We start from the raw sequence: 26,285 nt of genomic DNA on the forward strand, positions 1-26,285 counted from the left end.
TCTTTAAGTTCTCTTAAAAAATAAAGAAAACTATGTTTAATCCCTTAATTTATAGTAAAATTACATTTTAACTTTTTAAAAATAAAAAAAATTGTGTTTAATCTTTAAGAAAAATATGAATAATAAATTAATATATTATATTTAATACCTTTAAAAAATTTATTATTAAATCTCGGTGCTTCTTTACTTAAAAATTAATAAAATAAAATATCTATTTTTTATGATAGTTGTCAATTTCATGGGATTTTTGGGAATCTTATTGATGCTTTTAATGTTTATATTTTATTTAAAGGAATTGGTATCTTGACAAAAAGGAGGACGCGGAAGCAATTGTCCACATCCATTTAATTGTGAAAACTAAACTAAAATTTTGACGAATAAAATTTAGGAGTTCTTTGTAATATATAATTTATTTTTTAAATTTAGGGTGAGTTTAGATAAGTGGTGTATTTATTTATAATTAGTATAAAAATGCGGTGATGGTAAAATTAGATACGTCACGTGAAACAAAAAATATGCTAAATGCACTGCATCATACCGCACCGCCCATCCAAACCTATCTTTAGTTTATTGTAGTATTATTTAGAATGTGAGTAAAAAAAATTGATGATAGCATTAACTATTTTTATTAAAAGAAAAGATTAGTCCTTAAGAAAATTTAAACATAAAAGGTGTTACTAAGACATTTGATAAGAATGTGGTTCAAATTGGAAAAAAAAGTATAAACTTGAAGGATTTGGCAGCAAATAAGTTACCATAACAATACATTGATTAATCATGAATCTTCTTAGCCATAAGGATAAGATCATTTGCTTTTTGTGTAGTGAGACCAGGTATGACATCAAAGTCTATGTCTTCTTTGTTCATCTAGGGTAACATTTCCCAATCAAACTTGTAATGTAGATTAGCAAGGGCAAGCTCCACTGCTGCAACACCCACATGCATTCTAGGGCAAACCCTTCTACCCGCACCAAATGGTATGAGCTCAAAGTTCAGCCCTTTAAAGTCAATAGAGTTTCCAATGAATCTTTCAGGATAAAACTCTTCTGGGTTTTCCCAAGCTTCAGGGTCTCTTCCTATTGCCCATGCATTCACATACACTAAGTCCATGTTTGGTTAGAGTGAATGGAATATAACTGTAATAGGATAGAGATGTAATTGAATCGAGTTGTAATTAGTATTTTAATTGTTTGGTTTAATGGAATGGAATAGAACCGTAATAATATTTTTGTGTTTGATTGAATAGAATAGATGTTGTAATAGCATAAGAAAAAAAGTTTAAATGACCAAATTACCCTTACAAAATTTTTTGTTAGGTTAATGATTATTGTTTTTGTTATTAAATTTTAATAAGATTATTATTAAATATAATTTAATAAAAATAATAAATAATTTAATCATATTTTCCTATAATTATTATTAAATACAATTTAATAAAATATATATAATTTAATATCATTCTTAATAATATTTACTAAAAATATTTCAATACCTAATATATTTGCTTCAATTTAGCCTCTCACCTCTTCTCTTACAAATAAGTCACAATCATGAATATAAAAATGGGTTTTACATACAGTATGATAATCCTCTTATAATATTTTATTTTAGTAGTCAATTTTAATAGAAGGCAAATTTTTTATATTTTATTTTATCCTTTATAATAGCATGGTAACAACAATTAATTATAAGATATACTCTTTAATAAATTAATTATTTATAGCAATTTTTGATAAAATAAAAACTTTTAAATTTTATATAAAAATTACTAAATTTTAGTAAAATTAGTTTTATTCATATGTGAAAAAAAAATCAAAACTCATGAAAAAAATAAATGCTAATGATGCATTTTCTTAGGCCTCCTTTCTTTAATGCTTTAGCTATTTTGAATAAAGGCTAAAACCAGAACGGAAAAAGCAGAATGAAAAAGAGAAAAAAAAAGAGCAAAAGCAGCGATCAAAATTTACTTCAATTAATATGACTTAAGACTACAACAATCTTCTTTTTTTTTTTTTGGTGAAAACACAATAATATTCCTCAAAGCGAGGGTATCCTCCTGCTTCCCTTTAAATTCCAGGAATTCTCCAAGAACATGCTTGCTTCCTTTAAGCTCCAGCCTACTGAAATCATGGAAAATAATGATTTCTTGAACTAAAATTGCCTACGATGAGAACATAACCAAAAGAATAACGAAGTATCCTCAGATACCAAACACTTTATCTTCCTATGCAAATGCAGAATAGGAGCAATGGGTAGGGTAAGAGAGGACAACTTAATTAATACTTAATCCCTAATGCTTAACTCAAATTTTATCAAGTTCAATTTTCTTAGTACTGTAGTGTCATTTTATTTCCCAATGAATCACTTGACACATTGCAATTCATTCGGCGGACAAGCAGAGAAAACTAAGTAAAATCAAATAAAAAAAAATCAGTACCATATATATAGTACGGCATATTGTTAACATTATTGAAAAAAAGGGAATAACATGCATAAGAAATTTATAACATAATGTTAAATAAAGTGAAAAAAAAACTTATTGGCACATCAGATAACAAACCTGTCCCACACAGGGGCTGTGCTGAGAATGAAGTTAAGTTGCTGATGGAAAGAGTCCTGCATTTCCTTCTTCCCACCACGAAAAGCGCCTTTAACCCACCCGAATATCATACCTTTAGTTTTGGTTCTAATTGCACACATTGATCATACCTGATTACCTCAGGTGGAAAATTTCTATAAATCTCACTGCAAATGAAAAACTATTCAGTACATACTTGTCGAAACCATTTTCAAATCGAGTTTTGGAAAATGGGAATCGATTTTAAAAACGCAAACGGGAGTCGCCACCAATCTTTTTAGGTGTGATTGGATCACCTTTAAAACACTTTGTTTTAAAATCATTAGTTTTGGTCCACGAAATAAAAGAACGGGTTCGGGAGTCGGTTACGTACGAGGAAGGATTAGCACCCTCGTAACGCCCAAAAATTGGTACCTAATTGATTATCAAATGTCTTTAATGTCGAAAAAAAAATTAAGATGTAGTCCTCTTTAAAATATTTCAACTTTAAAAATTGGGATTCACTAGCGTCAAAGTATTGACATTAAGATATCCCTTTTTTGAAATTCCTATCTCGAAACAGCAAAACGCTATATCCAATAAGTTAGGACATATTGCTTTGAAATTCCAAGATAGTGGCTTGCATTTAGAAAACCTCTAAAAAAAATTTAGAAGGGTACTTAATTATTCGAATTCAACGAGAAAAGTGGCAACCCAATAAGTTAGGGCACTGCTTTCTCGAAATTTCCAAACACCAAGCATTGCCTTATTTGCAAAAAATCTTATTTCGAGGTAACAAATAAATGAATAAAACGAATAAAAAGATAATAACAAATAGGTTAGGAAATATTCGAGATTAAAAAAAAACTAGTAATAAATAAACAATCATTATGTAAGACTAAAGAATGATAGTATAGTGAAGATAATAATAATATTAATAGTAGTAATACAAGTAAAAATTTTGTAATGATGTGTGAAATTATATATATGTATGTGAATATATAGATAAGTAAACAATATATATAGTGAGTGAAGAGTAAAAGGTAAAATAAGTGTATTTAAAGAGTAATGGGTAAAAATATAATAATAATATAATAGTAGTAATAACGTAATAGTATTAGAAATATACGATATATAATATTGAAGGTAAATACATAATATATACATATTAGAAATAATCATAATATTAGAAACAACTATTAATAATACTACATAAATAGATATATAATAGTAGCATATACATGATATAGTTAAAAAATATATAAAGTAAGATAATATGGGAAATAAAAAATATATATAAACGATATAATATTAGGGCATATGCAAAACAATAAAAATACAATATTAAAAGATATATATATAAAATGTATACATAATATAATATTAAAATATTTACATGGTATATACATAATAATGTAAAAAAATAAACTATTAGTAATATTATAAATATATACATATAGTAGTAATAATATAAAGGTATTTCATATAAACAGGTATGCACGTGGAAAAAAAAAGAAAAGAGAAAAATAATAATTACAAAAGTATGAAATCAAAATAATATGTAGAAACATGTTTATTCTAAAAAGAATAACTAAAACTTAATTGAGAGAAGAAACAAAATCCAAGAGATAAATTACAAGTAAAACAAATTATTGAAACAGAATTTTGGGCTAAAATTAATTGCGTATAAATGTCCGAGATCTAAAATTAAAAATGCCCGAAATCTTAAAATACCGCGCAAAGGGGGCAAATTGAAATAGCACACAGACTGCAGGGCCAATTTAAAATAATATAAAAAACTTAAATATGACCCAGTTGAAGGCTAGCACAGAGGAGGGGACCAATTGCGTAAATTACCCAATTAAAGGTAACATGCATGGTCCTAAGCAAAAAAAGCTGATTCCACTCCCCCATGCTACTTTGTTTTATTATTAATCAAAACCACTCCCAATGCCATTTTGTTTTATTGTTAATTAAAATTACTTCCCCATACTATTTTGTTTTATTGTTAATTAAAACTACTTCCTCATACCGTTTTGTTTTATTATTAATTAAAACCATACTTTATTTTCTTTTTTTATATCATAATTTTTTTTAAAAAAACAACAAAAAAAGAGTTAAAACATCACCCTACCACCCTACATTCATTTTTCAAAATAGAGATAAGGCTCTCAACCCTTCTCCTCTTCTGGTCATCGGACCGGCCATCAACCGTCACGCTGGTCACCGGCCACCGGCGGCGGCGGCACCGTCCACGGTGGCCGGTGTAGCGACGTAAAGATTCGTTTGGTTTCGGTCGCTAATTGTGGCCATCTATTGAAAACTTGGAAGCTAAAATTTGATTTTTAAAATAAACAGGGAGTCGTCACCGATCCTTTTTATTAGGTGTGACCGGACACCTGTTAGACTTCTTTTAAAACAAATAAAAGGGTGAGTTTAGGTCTACATTAAAAGCCAGAGAAAAATTAGGGTTCGGGAGTCGGTTACGCGCGAGGAAGGTATTAGCACCCTCGCGACGCCCAAAAATTGGTATCTCATAAACACAGGTTGTCTTGATTTTCAAAAATACGGGTTCAATGTAAAATTTAGTCGTGATCCGATTAAAAAACAAGAAATTTTAGTTTATTCCGTTTTTCTTTTAGAAGGGTATATCGCTTTAACACGGGTCAATTGACGTTCACCCAACATAGCGATGAACTCGATGACTTAATGTTAAATCGATATATTGCCTTGACTATTGAAATTAATTAGAAAACCGGAACGTAATTTTCAGGAGAATGCAAGACATAATTGATACGAAATGAAAATAAGCAAATGAAACGGCTTGATACATTTGAAACAAATAACAAACATAACAATAATATTAGAAAATAATAACCGTGCATGCAAGATCAAATGCAATGTTAGCATTGAATACGAGAACGTAATAAGAATACAATGAATACACATATGAAGATAATTAAGAGTATATACGTAAAATATATATATAAATAGTAGTAGTGTTAGAAATATATTATACGTATAGTGTTTGAAGTACATATAAGATAGTAAAAAAGTACATAACTAGCAACAATAAAATAAAATATATACATATATGTGTAAAAATAATATTACAAAAAGGGTATGTATACATGTATATATATAAAAATAAATGTATTAACAATAAATATAATAGGGGTAAGAAAACAAGTATATACACAATATATATGTAACGTGGTACTATGGATATATATATACAATACAGTATTTAAAATAATATTTACATAATATAAAAATATAATATTAAAAGGTATATGTACATACGTAATATATATAAATACATATATAATATAATGTTAAAATATTTACATAATATATATATCATAATAATGTGGAAAACGAATATTAATAATGTTACATAAATATATGCCTATATATATATTAAAGATATATATATAAACATATACTAATATCAATACAAATAATAAGGATAACATATAAAAAATACATACATGAAATAGTATATATAAAAAAATACATAACTAATAATAAAAAATATACATACAACGACATAAAAGTATATGAACAGTAAGAAATACACAATACATAACATTAAAAATATATATAATAATATACACAAATATATAATATATATTAAAATAATAATATGAAAAAGAAAAGCATCGGTACATTATATAAATACATACATGAAGAAACATGTATAAATACTAAGTGAAAATCAATAACATTAATAATGAATATAATAATAATAGTAAATACATATATATATATGTAAGAGTAAAAATGTGACATTTTAAAGTAATTATACACATATATGTAACTAAATATCATATAATAATAATAACAAAATATTGATGATGTTAATAAAATATAGTAATAGATATAATACAAATAATATCTAAAATACAGTAAAACAACGAAGGTAATATAAAACAACTTAAATTTTTCAAAAAAAGGGCTAAATTCGAATTAAAAATGAAATTTGGGACGAATTCGAAATGAAAAACAGAAGAAGGGGACTAATTCGATCGCGCACTAAACATTGAGGGGCCAAGAGCGCAATATCCCCGTTTATTAAAACACTGCGTAGCAAAGGGGGGACCAAATTGAACGCGGAACAAAACAACAGGGCTAAATTATAATTAAAACCGAACTTGATTTAAAATACTGAAAATACGGAAGGCCCGATTGTGCAAATAGCCCTTCCGCTTTTAAAAACACGCGGATCCTTGCTGGGGCGGGTCGGGTCGACCCGACCCACCCCTGAAACGGCGCCGTTTTAGTGGTTAATGGGGGGACCAAAACGCACTGTTTTGGTCCCCTATATAAGTTAAAATTTTTTTATTTTTTATTTCATTTGAAACAGCTGAAAGAAAAAAAAAGAAAGAAGGGAGAGAGGGGAGAAGGAAGAGAGGGGAAAGGGGAGAGCTCCGGCCACGGGCCGGTCATCGGACGGCCGCCGGAGGTCCACCGGCGCCGGCGCCAACCACCGCACGTGGTGGACGGAAAGGTAAAAATCTTATTTTTTTATTCTTTTATTTATTTATTTATATATATTTAAATTTGTATAAGTTAGAAAATAAACCTAAAAATGTAAATGAAATGAAAAAAGGAATGAATGTAAATCACCTTCGCTCACCGATTTCACTGTTTTGTTCTCTATTTTTTTGTTTGGTGTTTGATTTGGGGTTATTTGTTTCAATATTGAAGAAATTGCTATCTTTCTTGCTCTGGAATTGGCTGTTTCCTTATCTCTTCTTTTTGTTTTTTTCTCTTCTTTTTCAACCCTCTTTTACAACTTTTCATTCGGCTTTATATAGCCCTATTAGTTACATTATTTTTTTCTAAATTTGCTGTTTGTGTGCTTCCTTTTATCTTGCAGGGGATGGGCATGGTGGAGCAGGTGACCAGTGCTGGTGTCAGAAGGTTGGTGCGGCGCTGGTCAGATGGCAGGGGGTTGGTGTGCAAGTGGGGTTCGACGCCGAATGCTAGGGTTAAGTGTTTGGGTAGCTAGGGTTTCTGTTCTTGGGCTTAGGTTTAGTTGGGCTAAGGGTTTTGTATTGGGTTTGGGGTGTAAAAGGGGTAAATGGGCCGACCAGGTTAGCTTAAATGGGTGTTTGGGGTTTGGGTTAATTTGTATGGGTAGTTGAGGTTATGAAATGGGTTGAAGTTTTAAGTATAGATAAACTTGGGTTGTGGGTATTTTGTAAAAGGGCCCAAAATTGGCCTACAACAGCCGAAAAATCTTTCGGGGCCTTTTTTCACTTCTCTTCTCGAGTAGAGCCCAGATTTGGGGTTAAAACGACCTAAAAACCTTCAAAAATTAATGAGAAGCACCCTAGAACTCAAGAATCCATTCGGTTTTCAGCCACTGATCTTCAGCGGTGGCTTCCTCGGTCGTCCACGATGTTGGAAAACTGAACACCGGTAAGTTCTTTTCCTTTTTCCCTTTTTTATATTTTTTGTAAGTTTTTGTTTTTGTTAAAAATATTTGTAAAATAGATAAAACGAACGAATAGAAAGAAGATAAAAAAACAAATAAATAAAAATAAGGACAAACACCTTTTGAACTTGTTTTCTCCTTTTGATTTCTCCCAAAAATCTCTGTAATACAACCCCCTCTAATACAATCTTTTTTCTCCAAAATACAATCGATTCCCCCCCGGCACAAGGAACATAGGGCTTTTATATAGCCCAAAATCCAAAGAAAAAATACAAAGAATTTTATTTTTTGGTGCTTTTCTTTGCTGTCCTTTTTTTTTGTCTTCTTTTGCAGGTATAGAGTGGTGGAGGCAAGTGGGTGTGCTGGTGGAAGACAACTGGTAGTGGCGTAGGTGGCAAAGGTGGGGTGACTGCTAGGGTTCATCACCACTTTTCTTTGCTGAAAATTGCTTAGGTTTGGGTAGTTCTAATTTGGGCTGGTTTTGGGTATTGGGTTTGGGTAGGTTTAGTTATTGTAATTGGGTAGTTTTGATTTTTGGGCTGTTTAACATTGTAAATGGAATTGGAATTTGGTTATGTGGATTTTATCTTTTTTCTTGTTTGCTTGGGCCAAAAATTGGCCATTACAGCTGCCCCTCTTTGCTCATTGTCGTGTAATGAGAATGGAGCAAAGACTCCAAAATGGCCAATTTTTCTTAGTCTCGCTGAATTTTAATTTCTTGGTACTTGATCTTCTTTAAATGGCCACTTGGCGGCTTCAATTTGCTTCACTGCAACTCAGGAAGGCGATATCTGCTATCTTTGATCTGCCCCCGTCTACTACAGAAACGCCAAATCTATTATCTTCGATCTGCTCCCCGTCTAATACAGAGACGCCAAATTTGCTTCTTCAATCTGCTCATTGCAAACTCATGACTGCTATGTTGATATCTTCGATCTGCTCTCTGTCGAACACAGAAACGCCAAATCTGCTTCTTCGATTTGTTCCCTGACAATACAGAAATGCCAAATCATCTTAGATTTGCTTTAACGTAAGTACGTGAAAGCCAAATCAAATATGATTCGATTTGCTCCTTGTAAACATAAGGATGCCAAACCATCTTGGATCCGCTTCAGCATAAACATCCGAAGGCGAGATCTGCTGTGTGTCTGCTCTCCACCAAAGCTAAGATGCCAAACTTTGATTCATTCTCTGACAATACAGAGACGACAAATTATCTTAGATTTGCTTCATTGAAAACACGTGAAAGCCAAATCAGCTATATCTTCGATCTGTTCCTTGCCGAATACAGAGAGATAAGATCTGTCATCTTGGATCTGCTTCAGCGTAAACATCTGAGGGTAAGATCTGCTATGTGTCTGCCTTCCATCAAAGTGGAAATGCCAGACTTCGATTTGTTCTCTGACAATACAGAGACGACAAATCATCTTAGATTTGCTTCATCGGAAACACGTGAAAGCCAAATCAGCTATATCTTCGATCTGCTCCCTGCCGAATACAGAGAGATAAGATCTGTCATCTTGGATCTGTTTCAGCGTAAACATCTGAAGGTAAGATCTGCTATGTGTCTGCCTTCCATCAAAGTGGAAATGCCAGACTTCGATTTGTTCTCTGACAATACAGAGACGACAAATCATCTTAGATTTGTTTCAACGTAAACACGTGAAAGCCAAATCAGCTATGTCTTCGATTTGTTCCTTGTAAACACAAGGATGCTAAACCATATTGGATTCGCTTCAGCATAAACATCTGAAGGTCAGATCTGCTATATGTCTGCTCTCCATCAAAGTGAAGATGCCAAACTTTGATTCGTTCTCTGACAATACAAAGACGACAAATCATCTTAGATTTGCTTCATCGTAAACACGTGAAAGCCAAATCAACTATATCTTCGATATGCTCCCCGCCGAATACAGAGAGATAAGATCTGTCATCTTAGATCTACCCCGATGAAGGTCAGATCTGCTATGCCATAGCCTATTACCCTACTGTTTTAGGTTTTAAAGCGCGCCGTCTCTGATAACCTGTAAAAATGATTATGCTTGATAATTTAGGATGCTATGCTCGAAGTGAGTCAAATGTTCCTAATTAAACATGTTATGATGCAAAATGTCATGAATATGACCCCTATCCTAGACGTCATCATTCATTCTTTCATTTGCCTTTCTTTTCTCAAAGCTTCATTCACGCTCAGCCTGTAGGCCTATACCCTTCCTCCAATGCTACGATCCACTGAGGATGTTTGTAAAACAATCTTTTCTTAAAATTGAATCATTGATTTTGTTTATTTTCCCTTTAGACTAGATGAAAGAAATTCCTCGAGTTCCTTCATCCTTTACTTACGTGAATTTCTCGAACAATTGTCCTATTTTAGTTTCTTGTATTGTCTAGAAATTTCAGAGTAATACGCAAAACTTCGTTTGTAAACATATTTAGTTAATCTATCATTATTTCAATGCAACATGGAAAATGAATAAATCTTTAAGAATAATTGGATTTGAATGAATTAAGAAGAAAGAATACAAAGGAAATTAATCTGAAGGCCTATCTTTAGGAAGGAGTAGAATCTAAAGATGGAAAACAAGATAGAAGTTAGATCCTCTAGATATCACCGCTTGAGTGCCTATACACCAATTCTATGAAGTATTTCTTGAGTTCAAAATGTGTTTAAAAGATCCCAAGTACTCTGTTGATGCCCCAGTTTGTAGCATTCTTCGCTCTTTGTAACAAGATCACTGTGTACTCTTCAAAATTTGAGCTGCCCTTTCAGGTTTTCAACTCAAAACCCTTTTGGTCACAAGGTGCCCTTTGCGGGTTTTCACCTTGGCCTCTCCGTTTTTTATTTTTTTTAAGGTGCCCTTTGCGGGTTTTCACCTTAGATTCTCTTCTTCTTTAGACAAAGTATTTTTTAACTGAGTCCGAGTTCACTAGATTAGGTAAACTTTTCCCATCCATTTCTGCTAAGATCAATGCACCACCGGAGAAAGCTTTCTTCACGACATACGGCCCTTCCCAATTCGGCATCCATTTTCCTCTAAAATCCTTTTGAATAAGAATGATCTTTTTCAGTACCAGGTCTCCCTCATGGAATTCTCTTGGTCGAACTTTCTTGTCATAAGCTCGCATCATTCGCTTCTGATACATGTGACCATGTCGAATGGCTTTTAGCCTCTTTTCTTCAATCAAGTTCAACTAGTCATACCAGGATTGAACCCACTCAGCTTCATCTAAGTTTACTTCTGTCAAAATTCGAAGAGAAGGTATTTCTACTTCAATAGGTAATACTGCTTCCATCCCATAGACTAACGAGAATGGAGTTGCCCCAGTAGAGGTTCTGACAGATGTTCGGTAGGCTAAGAGTGCAAATGACAACTTTTCATGCCAATCTCTATACGTCTCAGTCATCTTCCCCACTATTTTCTTAATATTCTTGTTGGCGGCCTCCACTGCCCCATTCATTTTTGGACGATAAGGGGAAGAATTGTGATGCTTGATGTTGAACTGGTCGCAAACCTCTGCTATCGTTTTGTTGTTTAGGTTCAATGCATTGTCGGATATGATCTTCTCAGGTATTCCATACCGACAAATGATCTCCTTCTTCAAGAATCGACTCACAGCTGACTTAGTAACATTCGCATAAGAAGCAGCCTCTGCCCATTTTGTGAAGTAGTCAATTACTACAAAGATAAACCGATGTCCATTCGAAGCTCTCGGTGATATTGGTCCAATAACATCCATGCCCTACATGGAAAAGGGCCATGGAGAAGTCATAATATGCAAGGTGGAGGTGGTACATGAATTTTATCCCCATAAATCTGGCACTTATGGCATTTCTTGGTGTAACTGATGCAATCTCCTTCCATAGTGGCCCAATAATAGCCAAACCTCATGATTTGCCTTGCCATCGTGAACCCATTTGCATGCGTCCCGCATACACCTTCGTGAACTTCTTCTAGAATTAACTTAGCTTCCACAGCATCGACACATCTCAAAAGTACTTGGTCTTTTCGTCTTTTGTACAGGATATCTCCGTCTAAAACATAGTCGCAAGCTAACCTCCTCAAGGTTCGTTTGTCATTTTCACTGGCCTGTTCAGGGTATTTACGATCTCTTACGTATCACAATATATCTTAATACCAGGGGTTATTATCATTTCCCTCCCTCTCAATGTTACAACAATGAGCTGGAGCCTCGTAAACACTTATTTGAATTGGCTTCATTTCTTCTTCTTTATTTGCCTTGATCATTGAGGCCAAGGTTGCTAAAGCATCTGTCATCTGATTTTTGTCTCGTGGGAGATAATTGAAGGTGATGCTATCAAATTCCTCAAGTAACCCCAAAATTACCTTTCGATAACTAATCAATTTAGGGTCCCTTGTCTCCCATTCACTTCTAAGCTGATAAACAACCAACGCCGAATCTCTATATACTTCTAGAGTTTTTATACCTCGCTCTATAGCTGCTTGAAGTCCTATGATGCATGCTTCATATTCAGCCATATTATTTGTGCAATCAAAGTCCAACTTGCACATAAAAGGATAATGATCGCCATTCGAAGATACCAAGACTGCCCCAATTCCATTTCCGACTGCATTAGAAGCCCCATCAAAATTGAGCCTCCAAGAAGAATTTTTAGTCATTGTTATACATATCAACTCCTCATTTGGAAAATCAAAGTTTAGTTCTCATAATCCTCTAGAGCCCTACTAGCCAAGAAGTCCGCTATCGCACTTCCTTTTATAGTCTTCTACTTATGTAGACTATATCAAACTCCGAAAGTAAAATTTGTCATCTCGCCATTCTCCCATTTAGAGCTGTTGACTCCATTATGTATTTCAATGGATCAAGTTTTGAGATAAGCCAAGTGGTATGGTATAGCATGTACTGTCTTAATCTCTGAGTTGTCCAAATCAGCGCACAACACAACTTTTCGATTGGTGAATATCTCATCTCACAGTCAGTGAACTTCTTACTGAGATAATAAATTACCTTCTCCTTTTTCCCTGACTGATCATGCTGGCCAAGCACACATCCCATAGAATTACTGAACACTGATAAGTACAGTATTAATGGTTTATCTGGGCTGGGTGGAGACAATACCGGAACATTCAACAAATACTGCTTGACCTTTTCAAAAGCACACTGGCATTCCTCATCCCAAATACCTTGATTGTGCTTTCTGATGAGGCAAAAGATAGGATCACATTTCTCGGTTAGTTGTGAAATGAACCGAGCAATGTAATTCAACCTTCCTAGGAATCCTCGAACTTATTTCTGAGTACGTGGTGGAGGTAATTCTCGTATGGCTTTGACCTTGTCTGAGTCGACTTTAATTCCTTTTTCACTGACTACGAAGCCTAACAACTTTCCGGATCTGGCTCCAAAGGTACACTTTGCTGGATTGAGCTTCAGCTGAAATTTTCTCAACCTTACAAACAATCTCCTCAAGACCTCAACATGCTCTTTTTCTGTACGCGACTTGGCAATCATATCATCAACGTATACCTCGATATCCTTATGCATAATGTCATGGAACAAGTTCACCATGGCCCTTTGGTACGTTGCCCCTGCGTTTTTTAGTCCAAATGGCATTACTTTGTAGCAAAAGGTGCCCCACAAGGTTATAAAGGTGGTTTTATTCATGTCCTCTGGATGCATCTTTATCTGGTTGTATCCTGAGAAACCATCCATAAAGGAGAACAATGAATATCCCGCTGTGTTATCTACTAAAGTGCCAATGTGGGGTAAAGGAAAATTATCTTTTGGGCTTGCTTTGTTCAAGTCTCTGTAATCAACACACATTCGTACTTTTCCATCCTTCTTGAGGACTGGCACAATATTAGCTACCTATTCGGAGTACTTCACTTCTTACAAGAATCCTGCATCAAACTGCTTCTTGACTCCATCCTTTATCTTCAAAACGATATCTGGCCTCATTCTTCGTAACTTCTGTTGGACTGGCTTACAATCTTATCTTATCGGAAGACGATGTACCACAATGTCAGTACTCAGTCCAGGCATATCCTGATATGACCAAGCGAAGATATCCTTGAACTCTCGAAGTAACTCAATCAGACTATGCCTTGTGTCCACGCCAATTAGGGTTCCGATTTTCAACTCCTTCCCTTCCTCTAGGGCTATATTCTCTATTGCCTCTTTCTCATGTGGCATGATTTGTTTCTCCTCCTGCTTAACCATTCTTAACAGATCGAGAGATACGTCAGAATCTTGAACATCTTCAAAATCCTGAGGTTCCTCTAAACATATGTCTTGCTCGCCAGAGAAATTAGAAGCTGTAGTATCAGCGCTCATATCATTGATATCTAGGGACCTGTGGGGGTATGAAAGAATATACAAAGAATGAATGAATCAAAGAATGATTGTTTATGTGCTATGAATAAAAGAATAAGAATTGCTAGAATTTGAAGGAATATTGGTCGATAAAAATAGAACGATACTCATTTAAATTGATAAAAAGTTATGTTTTATTTAAATAATTATAGATGAACATAAGCCTATTTCACGAATATAATCTTACTACTCATAGGCCCTAGAGTAACAGACATATTTTGAGAATTACTCTGAAAAATTCCTAAAAACTACAGGAAGGTCTTCCGCAGTCCAATTATTCAGAGAGCTCCCCGGTTCGTAAGGGCGAATGCCCTCGAGGATTCCTTGCTCCAATCCTTCATTGTGTACAGCATTAACTTGATGACTTTCCTTTATCAGCAGTCCTCCTGATTTGAAGGATTTGGATATAGGTGGGAATGTCATCGGTTCCCACTCCACTTCTCTTCCATTCAAACGCGCTTTTCTTCTCGCTTGGCCCTTCTCTATTTCTTGCCTCTTGTGCTTGTGGTCTGGCGTGAAGCCCAAGCCAAAGTGGTCCTTCTTCTCAATCAGTTTTGGGATTTGAACCTTTCCTTGCAACTGTCTTCCTAGCCCTTTTCCCGGCAATGCTCCTTTCCCCATCATCATTTGTAGGGCCATCCTCATGGCTCTAGATACTTTGGGTACCGGCACTTTGCTTCCCTCCAAAATAAAGGTGGCATTAATGACCTCTAAAGAGCGGAAAGAACATTCAATAGCCTCTTCATTTGCCTCAACATAAGGGGCCTTGCTGGTAACTGTCGCTATGATGTCCTTTTCCGCATTGATGGTTATTAAGCGACCATCCATCACTAACTTTAATTTTTGGTGCAATGAAGAGGGCACTACTCCTGTCGAGTGTATCCACGGTCTCCCTAATAAACAATTGTAGGAGGGCTTGATATCCATCACTAAGAAATCAACTTCATACGTATTCGGCCCAATCTCCAAAGGGATGTCGATTCGCCCCATTACTTTTCTTTCAGTTCCATCAAAGGCTCTTACCACACTATGACACATTTTCATATGCGAACTGTCAATGGGCAATCTGTTCAAGGTGGATAGCGGCAGGACGTTCAAAGCAGACCCATTATCCACGAGTACACTTGGAAGTATGTATCCTTTGCACCGAGTAGTGATGTGTAGGGCTTTGGTTGACCCTATGCCCCCAGGTGGAATTTCATCATCGTTAAAATAAATGAAATTGTCAGCACTGATGTTGTTTACTAACCGGTCTAGCTTGTTAACGGATATGTCATGGGTAACATATGTTTTGTTAAGCACCTTTAACAACGCATCCCGATGCACCTCAGAGCTCAAGAGTAGGGCTAACACTGATATACGCGCCGGCTGCTTGCGTAACTGCTCGACCACGCTATACTCGCTATGTTTCAGGAATTTTAAAAACTCCTTAGCCTCTTCCTCATTTACCGGCTCATTGATGAGTACTTCAGTTTCCTTTTCCCTTTCAGCCTTGACATCTTTCGTCTTTGCGAGCTCTACTCTGATATTCCCCCCGTCATAACGTTTCCCACTTCGTGTATGAGAACCTTCATTTTGCGTGCCCCTGGATGCGCTAGCTATACTCTCCCCCTCAGGTATTGTTATATTGCAGTCATAGCTCCATGGCACCCTCCTATCATCCTTATAAGGGAAAGGATTGGGTTTATGGATGACTATTTTGGGCCTAGTTTGCGACCCCTCCTCATTATTCCCTGGCAATGAAATAATAATTCTCAGTTGGTTGGTTCTTTATCGTTCATTCTCCAGCACACATATTTGTACTTCATAATAACTACCCTCAGAAACCTGCAACTCTTTGTTAACTATAAGGCTTTGTACCATGACCTTGAAGTCTTCACAATTTTGGATCATATGACCCACCTCCCCATGGAACTCACAATGGTTCTCTATTCCTTCTCCTCATTTTCTAGAGGTCAGTATACCTCTCTTCACCATCTCCTCCTATATTACCTTCATAGGTGTCTTCACCTCAGTAATGTCTTCCTTGATTTTTCTTTTCTTTGTTTCATCAATGGCATTCACTCCTTGATTGCCATGATCCGGTAACGGGCTTTCAGTATCAGGGGTACTATCAAATTTCACAACCCCAATTTTGATGAGCCTCTCCATGACCTTCTTGAACCCAGTGCAGTTTTCAATTGAATGCCCCGATATTCCCGCGTGATATTCACATTTAGCATTTACAGTATACCATTTGGGGTAAGGTGGCTGTAGCGGTTTCAAGTGAAACGGAGCAACGACATATGCATCGTATAAGCTTTGAAAAAGCTCACGATATGTCACAGGGATAGGAGTGAATTGCATCCTCTCTGAATTCTGTCTCGTACCCGATTCCTGTCTTTGAGTATTTTGTTGCTCACCTGTAGCTATTTTAGGTTGTCCAACTGTGATTGCCTTGGAATTGAAGCTATTCATGTTGTTTACCTCATTGTCTTTTCTCCATGGGGCCGATCTTTTAGCCACTTCCCCCGCCATAACTATATCCGTGAAACTTTTTGTGGTACTTCCAATCATATGTGTGATGAATGGCGCCTTCAAAGTATTAATAAATAACATGGTGGTTTCCTTTTCCAACAATAGTGGTTGTACTTGCATTGCCACCTCCCTCCATCGTTGTGCATATTGCCTAAAACTCTTATTAGGTTTTTTCTCCATATTTTGAAGTGTGATCCTATCTGGCGTCATATCAGTCACATGGTTATACTGTTGCATGAAAGCCTGTGCAAGATCTCTCCATGAACTGATTCTTGCACGGCTCAACTGATTGTACCACCTAGCCGCCGCTCCCACTAGGCTGTCCTGAAAACAATGGACCAATAGTTGATCGTTGTTCACATAACCAGCCACTTTTCTACAAAACATTGTTATGTGTGCCTCTAAGCAAGTAGTCCCGTTGTACTTTTCAAACTCTGGCATCTTCAATTTATGAGGAAGCACTAAATCTGGAAACAAACTTAAGTCTTTGGCATCAATCCCATGATGATTGCCAGCGCCTTCTAAAACCCTAAACTTTTCCTCTAACCACCTACAACGATCTTCCAATTGTTTTGAGGATTCAGTGGCCATTCTTTCCTTCTCCATTAAATCCAGATCAAGAGTAATAGGGTTGATCGAGCTATCACCCAAATTATTTCCCAACCCAGATGGGAGATTTATGGGGATTCCAGCATCCACTGGCCCATATTGAGGCCTTACTGTGACAGATGGCCTTCTAGGAGGTACCTCGGTTTGCGGGGGCATATGAGGCAGAGTAAAACCCGGAGGAGGACCTTCATCCTCCTCTTTAGTGATCGCCATGGGAGCTTTTCCTTTATCAGTGGCTCTTAGCAGCTGAGCCATTTCAGCCATCATGTTTCTCTGAGCCTCTAGCATCTGCTCCCTCATTTCATTCTGTATTTTGGCCAACTGCTCTTGCATTTGATCTTGCATATATTTTTGTAATTCCTCGAACCTTTGATCCATGTTCTTAGTTTTAGTACAAGTGCCGTAGGGGTGTGTGATTTCCAGATTTTCTTTTCTACCTCTCTCTTTTCTACCTCTCTGGAAAGTAAACTTTAACTAATCAGGGTCTTTCTATAACCTTAAATGCAAATGATGTGATGAAATGTTATGAGATGCAAATGCATGAATGCAAAAAGAATATCGATTCTGGTTCAACTTCATTTAGAAAATTTTATTTACAAAAAGAATATCTTTACATATAAGAGGATTACAAATACGATTTCGTCCTAAAGCCCAAAGCTTTAACTCTATCTAATAAAAGGGCTAACTTTCGTCCTACATCCGACGATGATGAATACATCAGACTCAATACGTCAGCTCGAATTGCCAAATCTTGCACATACACAGCAACCTCTCGAATCTGAGGTATGGCTTCACCAATGACATGATCCCTTTTTCTGACCTGTTCTTTAGCCTGATGTAGCTCTCCCCTCAGATAATCCTCTTGCGCATTGAGCTGCTCAACCCGGAGTTCACCATCATGCAATGCCACCTCCAAAGCTTCAACCTTGCTTCTTAGCTCCTTTAACTCGACCGTAGAATTATGGTTTTGGTGCCAATGCAGGGATTTTCCAAGTTCCATTACCTTGGTCTTCAATCCTTTATCCTCTTCCTCTAATGCCAAATTCTGCACCTGTATTTCTTGGAATTTCCTCTCTCAGTACTCGGCTCTAGCCTTTTCTTCTTGGACCTCCTTCTGCCACTGATTCGAAGATCCTCCTACTCTCGCCCTCCTCAAGGCTACTTGTGCCTTTTTGTAATGTTCCCTTAGATCATCTCGATCTTCCTCAATCTTCCTTTTTTCTTTCCTCTCTTTCTCGACTTCCATCTTTTGAACATCAACGTCCAAACTCAAGTACATCTTTTCTTCTTCGAGCTTTGCTATCCTCCTCTCGAACTCCAAGCTTTGTCTCTCGAACTCCTGTTTCATAATTTCTAACTCTAAGGGTCTTACTTGCAAATATTCCTCCATTGGTCGAGCTCCTTCCATACTTGGCTTAGGGATATTATCATTAACTCTTCTACCTCTCCATTCTATGTATTCCGGTGTCGTAGCGGGGCTAATAGCTTGTCCTCTCAATCGACAAGTCTTCTTCCAAGTACTAGAAACTTCACTAACTCTCCTCTTGTAATCGGCTCCTCTATATACAAACTCATTTTGAGCCAACCCCTGAGTCGCTGGTATGAACTGTCTTAATCCATGTTGCCTCAGTACGAGCAAAGGGGCATAGCCAATGGCACCCCAAATCCCCAATAGGGGTTCCCAATCAAAACTACCGCATCGGTAAAGAACCTCACCAGGCATCATCCACGGAGCCCTCCACTCGACATCTTTCGACTGAAGGTTCTGAAGTAACGCTATCCAATTCTCTTCTGGAACATCAACTCTCCTGGTTGAAGCTACTATATCTTTCAACGGTGAATAATCCTCAAAGTAAACCTAACAAACCACCCTATCTATCAACCAGAAATGACTGTAGAACCAAGCTAAAAGCAACTGAGCACACCCTATAAACCTGCCAGCACCAACCCTCCTACATGCACCTAAAGACCTAAATGTTTCGGCCAAAATTACAGGGAAAGAAGTGACCTTTTTACTGAGTCGATGAAAAAGATCCGTGGTTGCCTCATCCACATATCCCAAAGCCCTAGGGAAGACCATCAATCCATATAAACTTAGGGCAAAAACATCTATCTTCTTTGTCTCATCAGGGTGTGTCAAAATCAAATTTTTCAAAGCGCCCCACGAGATGTACTTGCACTCACATTTCTCTTTAATTCTGGCCGTGACCCACTGCTCGCTCATCACCGTAATAATTATCAATTTCTTCCAAAAGGTAGGGACACAAGGAGCTCGAGAATAGATCCTATCATTCTGAAACCGGGGACAACAAAGTAAAGCAGTGTACTCTTCTATAGTAGGTACCATGTCTACCTCCCCAAAAGTAAAGCAACTGTACACCGGGTTCCAAAACTAAGCAAGGGCTCTGAATAAGTGCTCGTCTATCTGAACATCAAGCAAGTAAGGTAAGTCTCCACAGTTACCGTAGAGTAGTTGCTTAGTCTCTTTGCCCTACTGATCCCAAATTGCCTTAAGCTCCTAGAGATTATTCTGCATGACGCTAATACGAGTGTAATCTGACAACTCTGATATGTATCCCTCAGCTATACTATCTCTCTTTTCTAGTTGATTTTGCTCAGACCATCTGTGGACGTTAACGTTGCCTTCCACTTTATCAAGAAGTCCGTTTTCCATAATAAAACTTCCTAACTTAGAAACTGACCGTGAACTGATATCTTTGTAAATGCAAAATGACATGCAAGCAAAAGAAAAGAGATAGTCAGTATCACATGATATCAATAAATTTCAATGATAACTTATAAGGGTAATGTCTAAGTTGGGCTTATATGGTCCTTTGACATGGGGTTGGTTCTAAAGTTTGAGGTACCCGAACCAGTAGATTCCTCGATCCTCACCCATTATAGGCTCATTTGAATCGAGTTCGGTTCAGGGGAATACATTTCCCTATGGCTACACGGAGATGAAAATCTCACGAAACCATAGGTACGAATGTATCTCGAAAGTGATCCACTATCCTGCACGGAGGCAAAAACCTCACGAAGGCGTAGCTTCTCACTCCCACTTAAGGGTGTGACCACAACGGTCATGCAAATACAATGTGATCAAAATATAGCATGCAATAATACAAACACATGTAATGCAAAGAGGATTAAATTTTAAAATTTTTAATTTCCGACATTAATACAAGAGATAATCAATTACATGGCATGACTCTCTTATTTATCCCCAGTGGAGTCGCCAAACTGTCGAAACCATTTTCAAATCGAGTTTTGGAAAATGGGAATCGATTTTAAAAACGCAAACGGGAGTCGTCACCAAACTTTTTAGGTGTGATTGGATCACCTTTAAAACACTTTGTTTTAAAATCATTAATTTTGGTCCACGAAATAAAAGAACGGGTTCGGGAGTCGGTTACGTACGAGGAAGGATTAGCACCCTCGTAACGCCCAAAAATTGGTACCTAATTGATTATCAAATGTCTTTAATGTCGAAAAAAATTAAGATGTAGTCCTCTTTAAAATATTTCAACTTTGAAAATTGGGATTCACTAGCGTCAAAGTATTGACATTAAGTTATCCCTTTTTTGAAATTCCTATCTCGAAATAGAAAAACGCTATATCCAATAAGTTAGGACATATTGATTTGAAATTCCAAGATAGTGGCTTGCATTTAGAAAACCTCTAAAAAAAACTTAGAAGGGTACTTAATTATTCGAATTCAACGAGAAAAGTGGCAACCCAATAAGTTAGGGCACTGCTTTCTCGAAATTTCCAAACACCAAGCATTGTCTTATTTGTAAAAAATCTTATTTTGAGGTAACAAATAAATGAATAAAACGAATAAAAAGATAAAAACGAATAAGCTAGGAAATATTCGATATTAAAAAAAACTAGTAATAAATAAACAATCATTATGTAAGACTAAAGAATGATAGTATAGTGAAGATAATAATAATATTAATAGTAATAATACAAGTAAAAATTTTGGAATGATATGTGAAATTATATATATGTATGTGAATATATAGATAAGTAAACAATATATATAGTGAGTGAAGAGTAAAAGGTAAAATAAGTGTATTTAAAGAGTAATGGGTAAAAATATAATAATAATATAATAGTAGTAATAACGTAATAGTATTAGAAATATACGATATATAATATTGAAGGTAAATACATAATATATACATATTAGAAATAATCATAATATTAGAAACAACTATTAATAATACTACATAAATAGATATATAATAGTAGCATATACATGATATAGTTAAAAATATATAAAGTAAGATAATATGAGAAATAAAAAATATATATAAACGATATAATATTAGGGCATATGCAAAACAACAAAAATACAATATTAAAAGATATATATATATAAAATGTATACATAATATAATATTAAAATATTTACATGGTATATACATAATAATGTAAAAAAATAAACTATTAGTAATATTATAAATATATACATATAGTAGTAATAATAATATAAAGGTATTTCATATAAACAGGTATGCACGTGGAAAAAAAAAGAAAAGAGAAAAATAATAATTACAAAAGTATGAAATCAAAATAATATGTAGAAACATGTTTATTCTAAAAAGAATAACTGAAACTTAATTGAGAGAAGAGACAAAATCCAAGAGATAACTTACAAGTAAAACAAATTATTGAAACAGAATTTTGGGCTAAAATTAATTGCGTATAAATGTCCGAGATCTAAAATTAAAAATGCCCGAAATCTTAAAATACCGCGCAAAGGGGACAAATTGAAATAGCACACAGACTGCAGGGCCAATTTAAAATAATATAAAAAACTTAAATATGGCCCGGTTGAAGGCTAGCACAAAGGAGGGGACCAATTGCGTAAATTACCCAATTAAAGGTAACATGCATGGTCCCAAGCAAAAAAAGCTGATTCCACTTCCCTCATGCTACTTTGTTTTATTATTAATCAAAACCACTCCCCATGCCATTTTGTTTTATTATTAATTAAAACTACTTCCCCATACTATTTTCTTTTATTGTTAATTAAAACTACTTCCTCATACCATTTTGTTTATTATTAATTAAAACCATACTTTATTTTTTTTATATCATAAAAAAAAACTTTTTTAAAAAAAAAACAACAAAAAAAAGAGTTAAAACATCACCCTACCACCCTACATTTATTTTTCAAAATAGAGAGAAGGCTCTCAACTCTCTCAACCCTTCCCCTCTTCCGGTCATCGGACCGGCCATCAACCGTTACGCTGGTCACCGGCTACCGACTGCGGCGCCGCCGTCCACGGTGGCCGGAAAATCTTCCGAGGCCTTTTTCACTTCTCTTCTCGAGTAGAGCCCGGATTTGGGGTTAAAATGACCCAAAAACCTTCAAAAATTAATGAGAAGCACCCTAGAACTCAAGAATCCATTCAGTTTCCGGCCACCGATCTTCGGCGGTGGCTTTCTCGGTCGTCCACGATGTTAGAAAGCTGAACACCGGTAAGTTCTTTCCCTCTTTCCCTTTTTTATATTTTTTTGCAAGTTTTTGTTTTTGTTAAAAATATTTGTGAAATAGATAAAACGAACGAATAGAAAGAAGATAAAAAAACAAATAAATAAAAATAAGGACAAACACCTTTTGAACTTGTTTTCTCCTTTTGATTTCTCCCAAAAATCTCTGTAATACAATCCCCTCTAATACAATCTCTTCTCTCCAAAATACAATCGATTCCCCCCTGGCACAAGAAACATAGGGCTTTTATATAGCCCAAAATCCAAAGAAAAAATACAAAGAATTTTATTTTTTTGTGCTTTTCTTTGCTGTCCTTTTTTTTTTGTCTTCTTTTGCAGGTATAGAGTGGTGGAGGCAAGTGGGTGTGTGGCGTAGGTGGCCAAGGTGGGGTGACGGCTAGGGTTCATCACCACTTTTCTTTGCTGAAAATTGCTTAGGTTTGGGTAGTTCTAATTTGGACTGGTTTTGGGTATTGGGTTTGGGTAGGTTTAGTTATTGTAATTGAGTAGTTTTGATTTTTGGGTTGTTTAACATTATAAATAGATTTGAAATTTGGATATGTGGATTTTATTTTTTTACTTGTTTGGTTAGGCCAAAAATTGACCATTACAATACTCTTATAAGAACTTTTTAAAGGAAATAAAACCATTTTGTACATACCGGAAGTTTGGATTGGGAATTATAACTTTGTAAGAAAAATATCCTTCAGGTAAAGTAACTCCCCTTTGTTCAAGATACGATTCAAGGACTGAAGCTGTGTTTTTAGCCTTTGCAACCTGAAACAACAAATATTTTTATAATCATATGGTTTAATTATTTAAATAATTTAACTTTTAATACACATATGGTTTTTATATTTTTAATTATTTTTTAAAATTTATTTTAAATTTTTATTTAATATATAAATACATTTAAAATTAATATATTTAATAATCAATTCTCTTCTTACCTCGTTGTTATAGATACGTTTGAATCTAAAAAAATATCATATAACTAATTTTAATCTCATTGACAAAGTATCCAATCTCAGCACTATTATTATTTTTAATCCCATTGTGCATCCAAACGTACAGTAACCGGCATGGAAAACGTCCATAAATTGCTTTTAGACTTTTACAGTGCAAAAGACTTCCAAAGTATTTATCCTATTCTAAATTTGAATTCAGAGTAATTGTAGGTTAATTAAACATAAAAGGTGTTACTAAGACATTTGATAAGAATGTGGTTCAAACTGGAAAAAGTATGAACTTGAAGGATTTGGCAGTAAATAAGTTACCATAACGATACATTGATTAATCATGAATCTTCTTAGCCAAAAGGATAAGATCATTTTTTTTGTGTGTAGTGAGACCAGGTACGACATCAAAGTCTATGTCTTCTTTGTTCATCTCGGGCAACAGTTCCCAATCAAACTTGTAAAGTAGATTAGCAAGGGCAAGCTCCACTGCTGCAACTCCCATATGCATTCCAGGGCAAACCCTTCTACCCGCACCAAATGGTATGAGCTCAAAGTTCAGCCCTTTGAAGTCAATAGAGCTTCCAATGAATCTTTCAGGATAAAACTCTTCTGGGTTTTCCCAAGCTTCAGGGTCTCTTCCTATTGCCCATGCATTCACATACACTAAGGCTTTGGTCGGGACTTCATACCCACCTATTCTGCGCTTTCGGAGTGTTTCTCGTGGCACTAACAATGGAGCTATTGCTTGCAACCTGAACGTTTCTTTTATCACAGCTTTTAGGTAAGTAAAATTGTGAACATCATCTTCATTTACAAACCCTTTTTTCCCAATCAAGTCCCTCACTTCCGCTTGAGTTTTCTTCAAACACTTCGGGTTTTTCATTAGGAAGGACATGGCCCAAATCACAGTGGCTGCTGTTGTGTCTGTTCCAGCAATAAACACATCCTACATAAAGAAAAAAAAGAGGTTATATGATATATGCATAAAGTGTGAAGCTAGTGATAGAAATTTCGAGTGAAAATGAGATAGACCATAAGAATAGCTTTTATGTGATCTATGGCCAGATCAAATGGAAAATCACGATCTTTCTGTATTCTTAGTAACACATCGAGTATGTCCTCTTGCTCTGGTTTTTGTCTATTTGGATCGAGGTGTTCATTAATGAGTTGTTGATAGAAAGTATCAAGTTCTTTGGAAATTTTTTGAAGACGAGTGAGGAAACCAGTGAACCTATCGACCCAACCCATGAAAGGAAAATAGTCAGAGAAACTAAAGCATGACAACATGGCTTCACTTCCTTTAAGCAACCCATCGAACCTACTTCTTTCAGCTCCTTCGTCGTCATACCTCTTGCCGAAAGCTACTCTACATATTATTGAACTGGAAAGGCACATCATTGCCTCACTCAAGTTAACGGGCTTAGAATCAACGGATAATCGGCATATTTTTTGAACCAGGCAAGCAACTTCATCTTCTCGGATGGGACGATAGTTCTGCACTCTGCTAAATAGATGTACAACACAAAGTTTCCTCATCTCACGCCAGTAGCCAGAGTATGGTGAAAAAGTCAAATCCGAGGCATTGTAAGATAATTTGCGAGCACCACATAGATTAGGCCTGCTGCAGAAGTCAAGGTCATGGGTTTTCATAACTGCTTCAGCCATTTTTGCTGAAGAAACTACAAGGGTTGGCTTAAATCCAAATCTTAAGAACACGAGAGGACCATACTTTTGAGAGAGTTTATAAAGAAAAATATGAGGGACTGAGTTATCAAACATCAGCATATGTAAGTGACCGATCAAGGGAAGACCTGAAGGGCCAGGGGGAAGAGGAAGAACAAGATTGCCATTGGTTCTAATGCTACGTTTTAGGAGATTGAAGAGGAAGAAGGGTAGAGCTAGAAGAAAGACCATAAACAGTACTATTGCCATTGTGAACTACACAAGCGCCTGTTTGAGACATGAGAGGAAGAGTCCGCTTATACAATTCTCTTGCAACCTGTTTATTTTGTTTTATTTTTTAATTTAGAAAAATGAAAAATTGTCAACCAGATAAATACGTAGTTTTCTATTTTGTTTGAAGTTGACACATGCACTACATATGCATATCTTTTATTTTGGGCACTTTTGAATTATTAGAGGGGTTGATATCAGCGGTACTAGGTGAAGGCTCTGACGATTGTGCGTATACTGGAGTTTTGGGTGGATATTTTTTGTCTTGGCAATGAAAAAAAAAACAATATCTTGGCAACAGTTATTCACTCGTTCACCTTCAGTTTCTCCAGTCTCAAATGCAAGCGTTATTCTAATACAACTTCAGATCCCACAATTATAAATTTGGTAG

The 26,285-nt window shown here is 35.7% G+C and overlaps 1 protein-coding gene and 1 pseudogene across 1 annotated transcript; both read right to left on the reverse strand.

Annotated features, from left to right (window-relative positions):
* Positions 1-1,880: 1,880 nt before the first annotated feature.
* Positions 1,881-24,066, reverse strand: LOC107895389 (uncharacterized; annotated as a pseudogene).
* A 162-nt stretch (positions 24,067-24,228) lies between these two features.
* Positions 24,229-26,204, reverse strand: LOC107896238 (cytochrome P450 83B1). Its single transcript, XM_016821347.2, has 2 exons — positions 24,974-26,204; positions 24,229-24,887 (listed from the first exon to the last, which is right to left on the reverse strand). The coding sequence occupies exons 1-2, from the start codon at positions 25,871-25,873 to the stop codon at positions 24,276-24,278; spliced, it is 1,512 nt and encodes a 503-aa protein (XP_016676836.1). The 5' UTR covers positions 25,874-26,204; the 3' UTR covers positions 24,229-24,275.
* Between the last annotated feature and the right edge of the window lie 81 nt (positions 26,205-26,285).

Source organism: Gossypium hirsutum, chromosome A10, assembly GCF_007990345.1.
Source record: "Gossypium hirsutum isolate 1008001.06 chromosome A10, Gossypium_hirsutum_v2.1, whole genome shotgun sequence".
In the NCBI taxonomy this organism is placed as follows: Eukaryota; Viridiplantae; Streptophyta; class Magnoliopsida; order Malvales; family Malvaceae; genus Gossypium; species Gossypium hirsutum.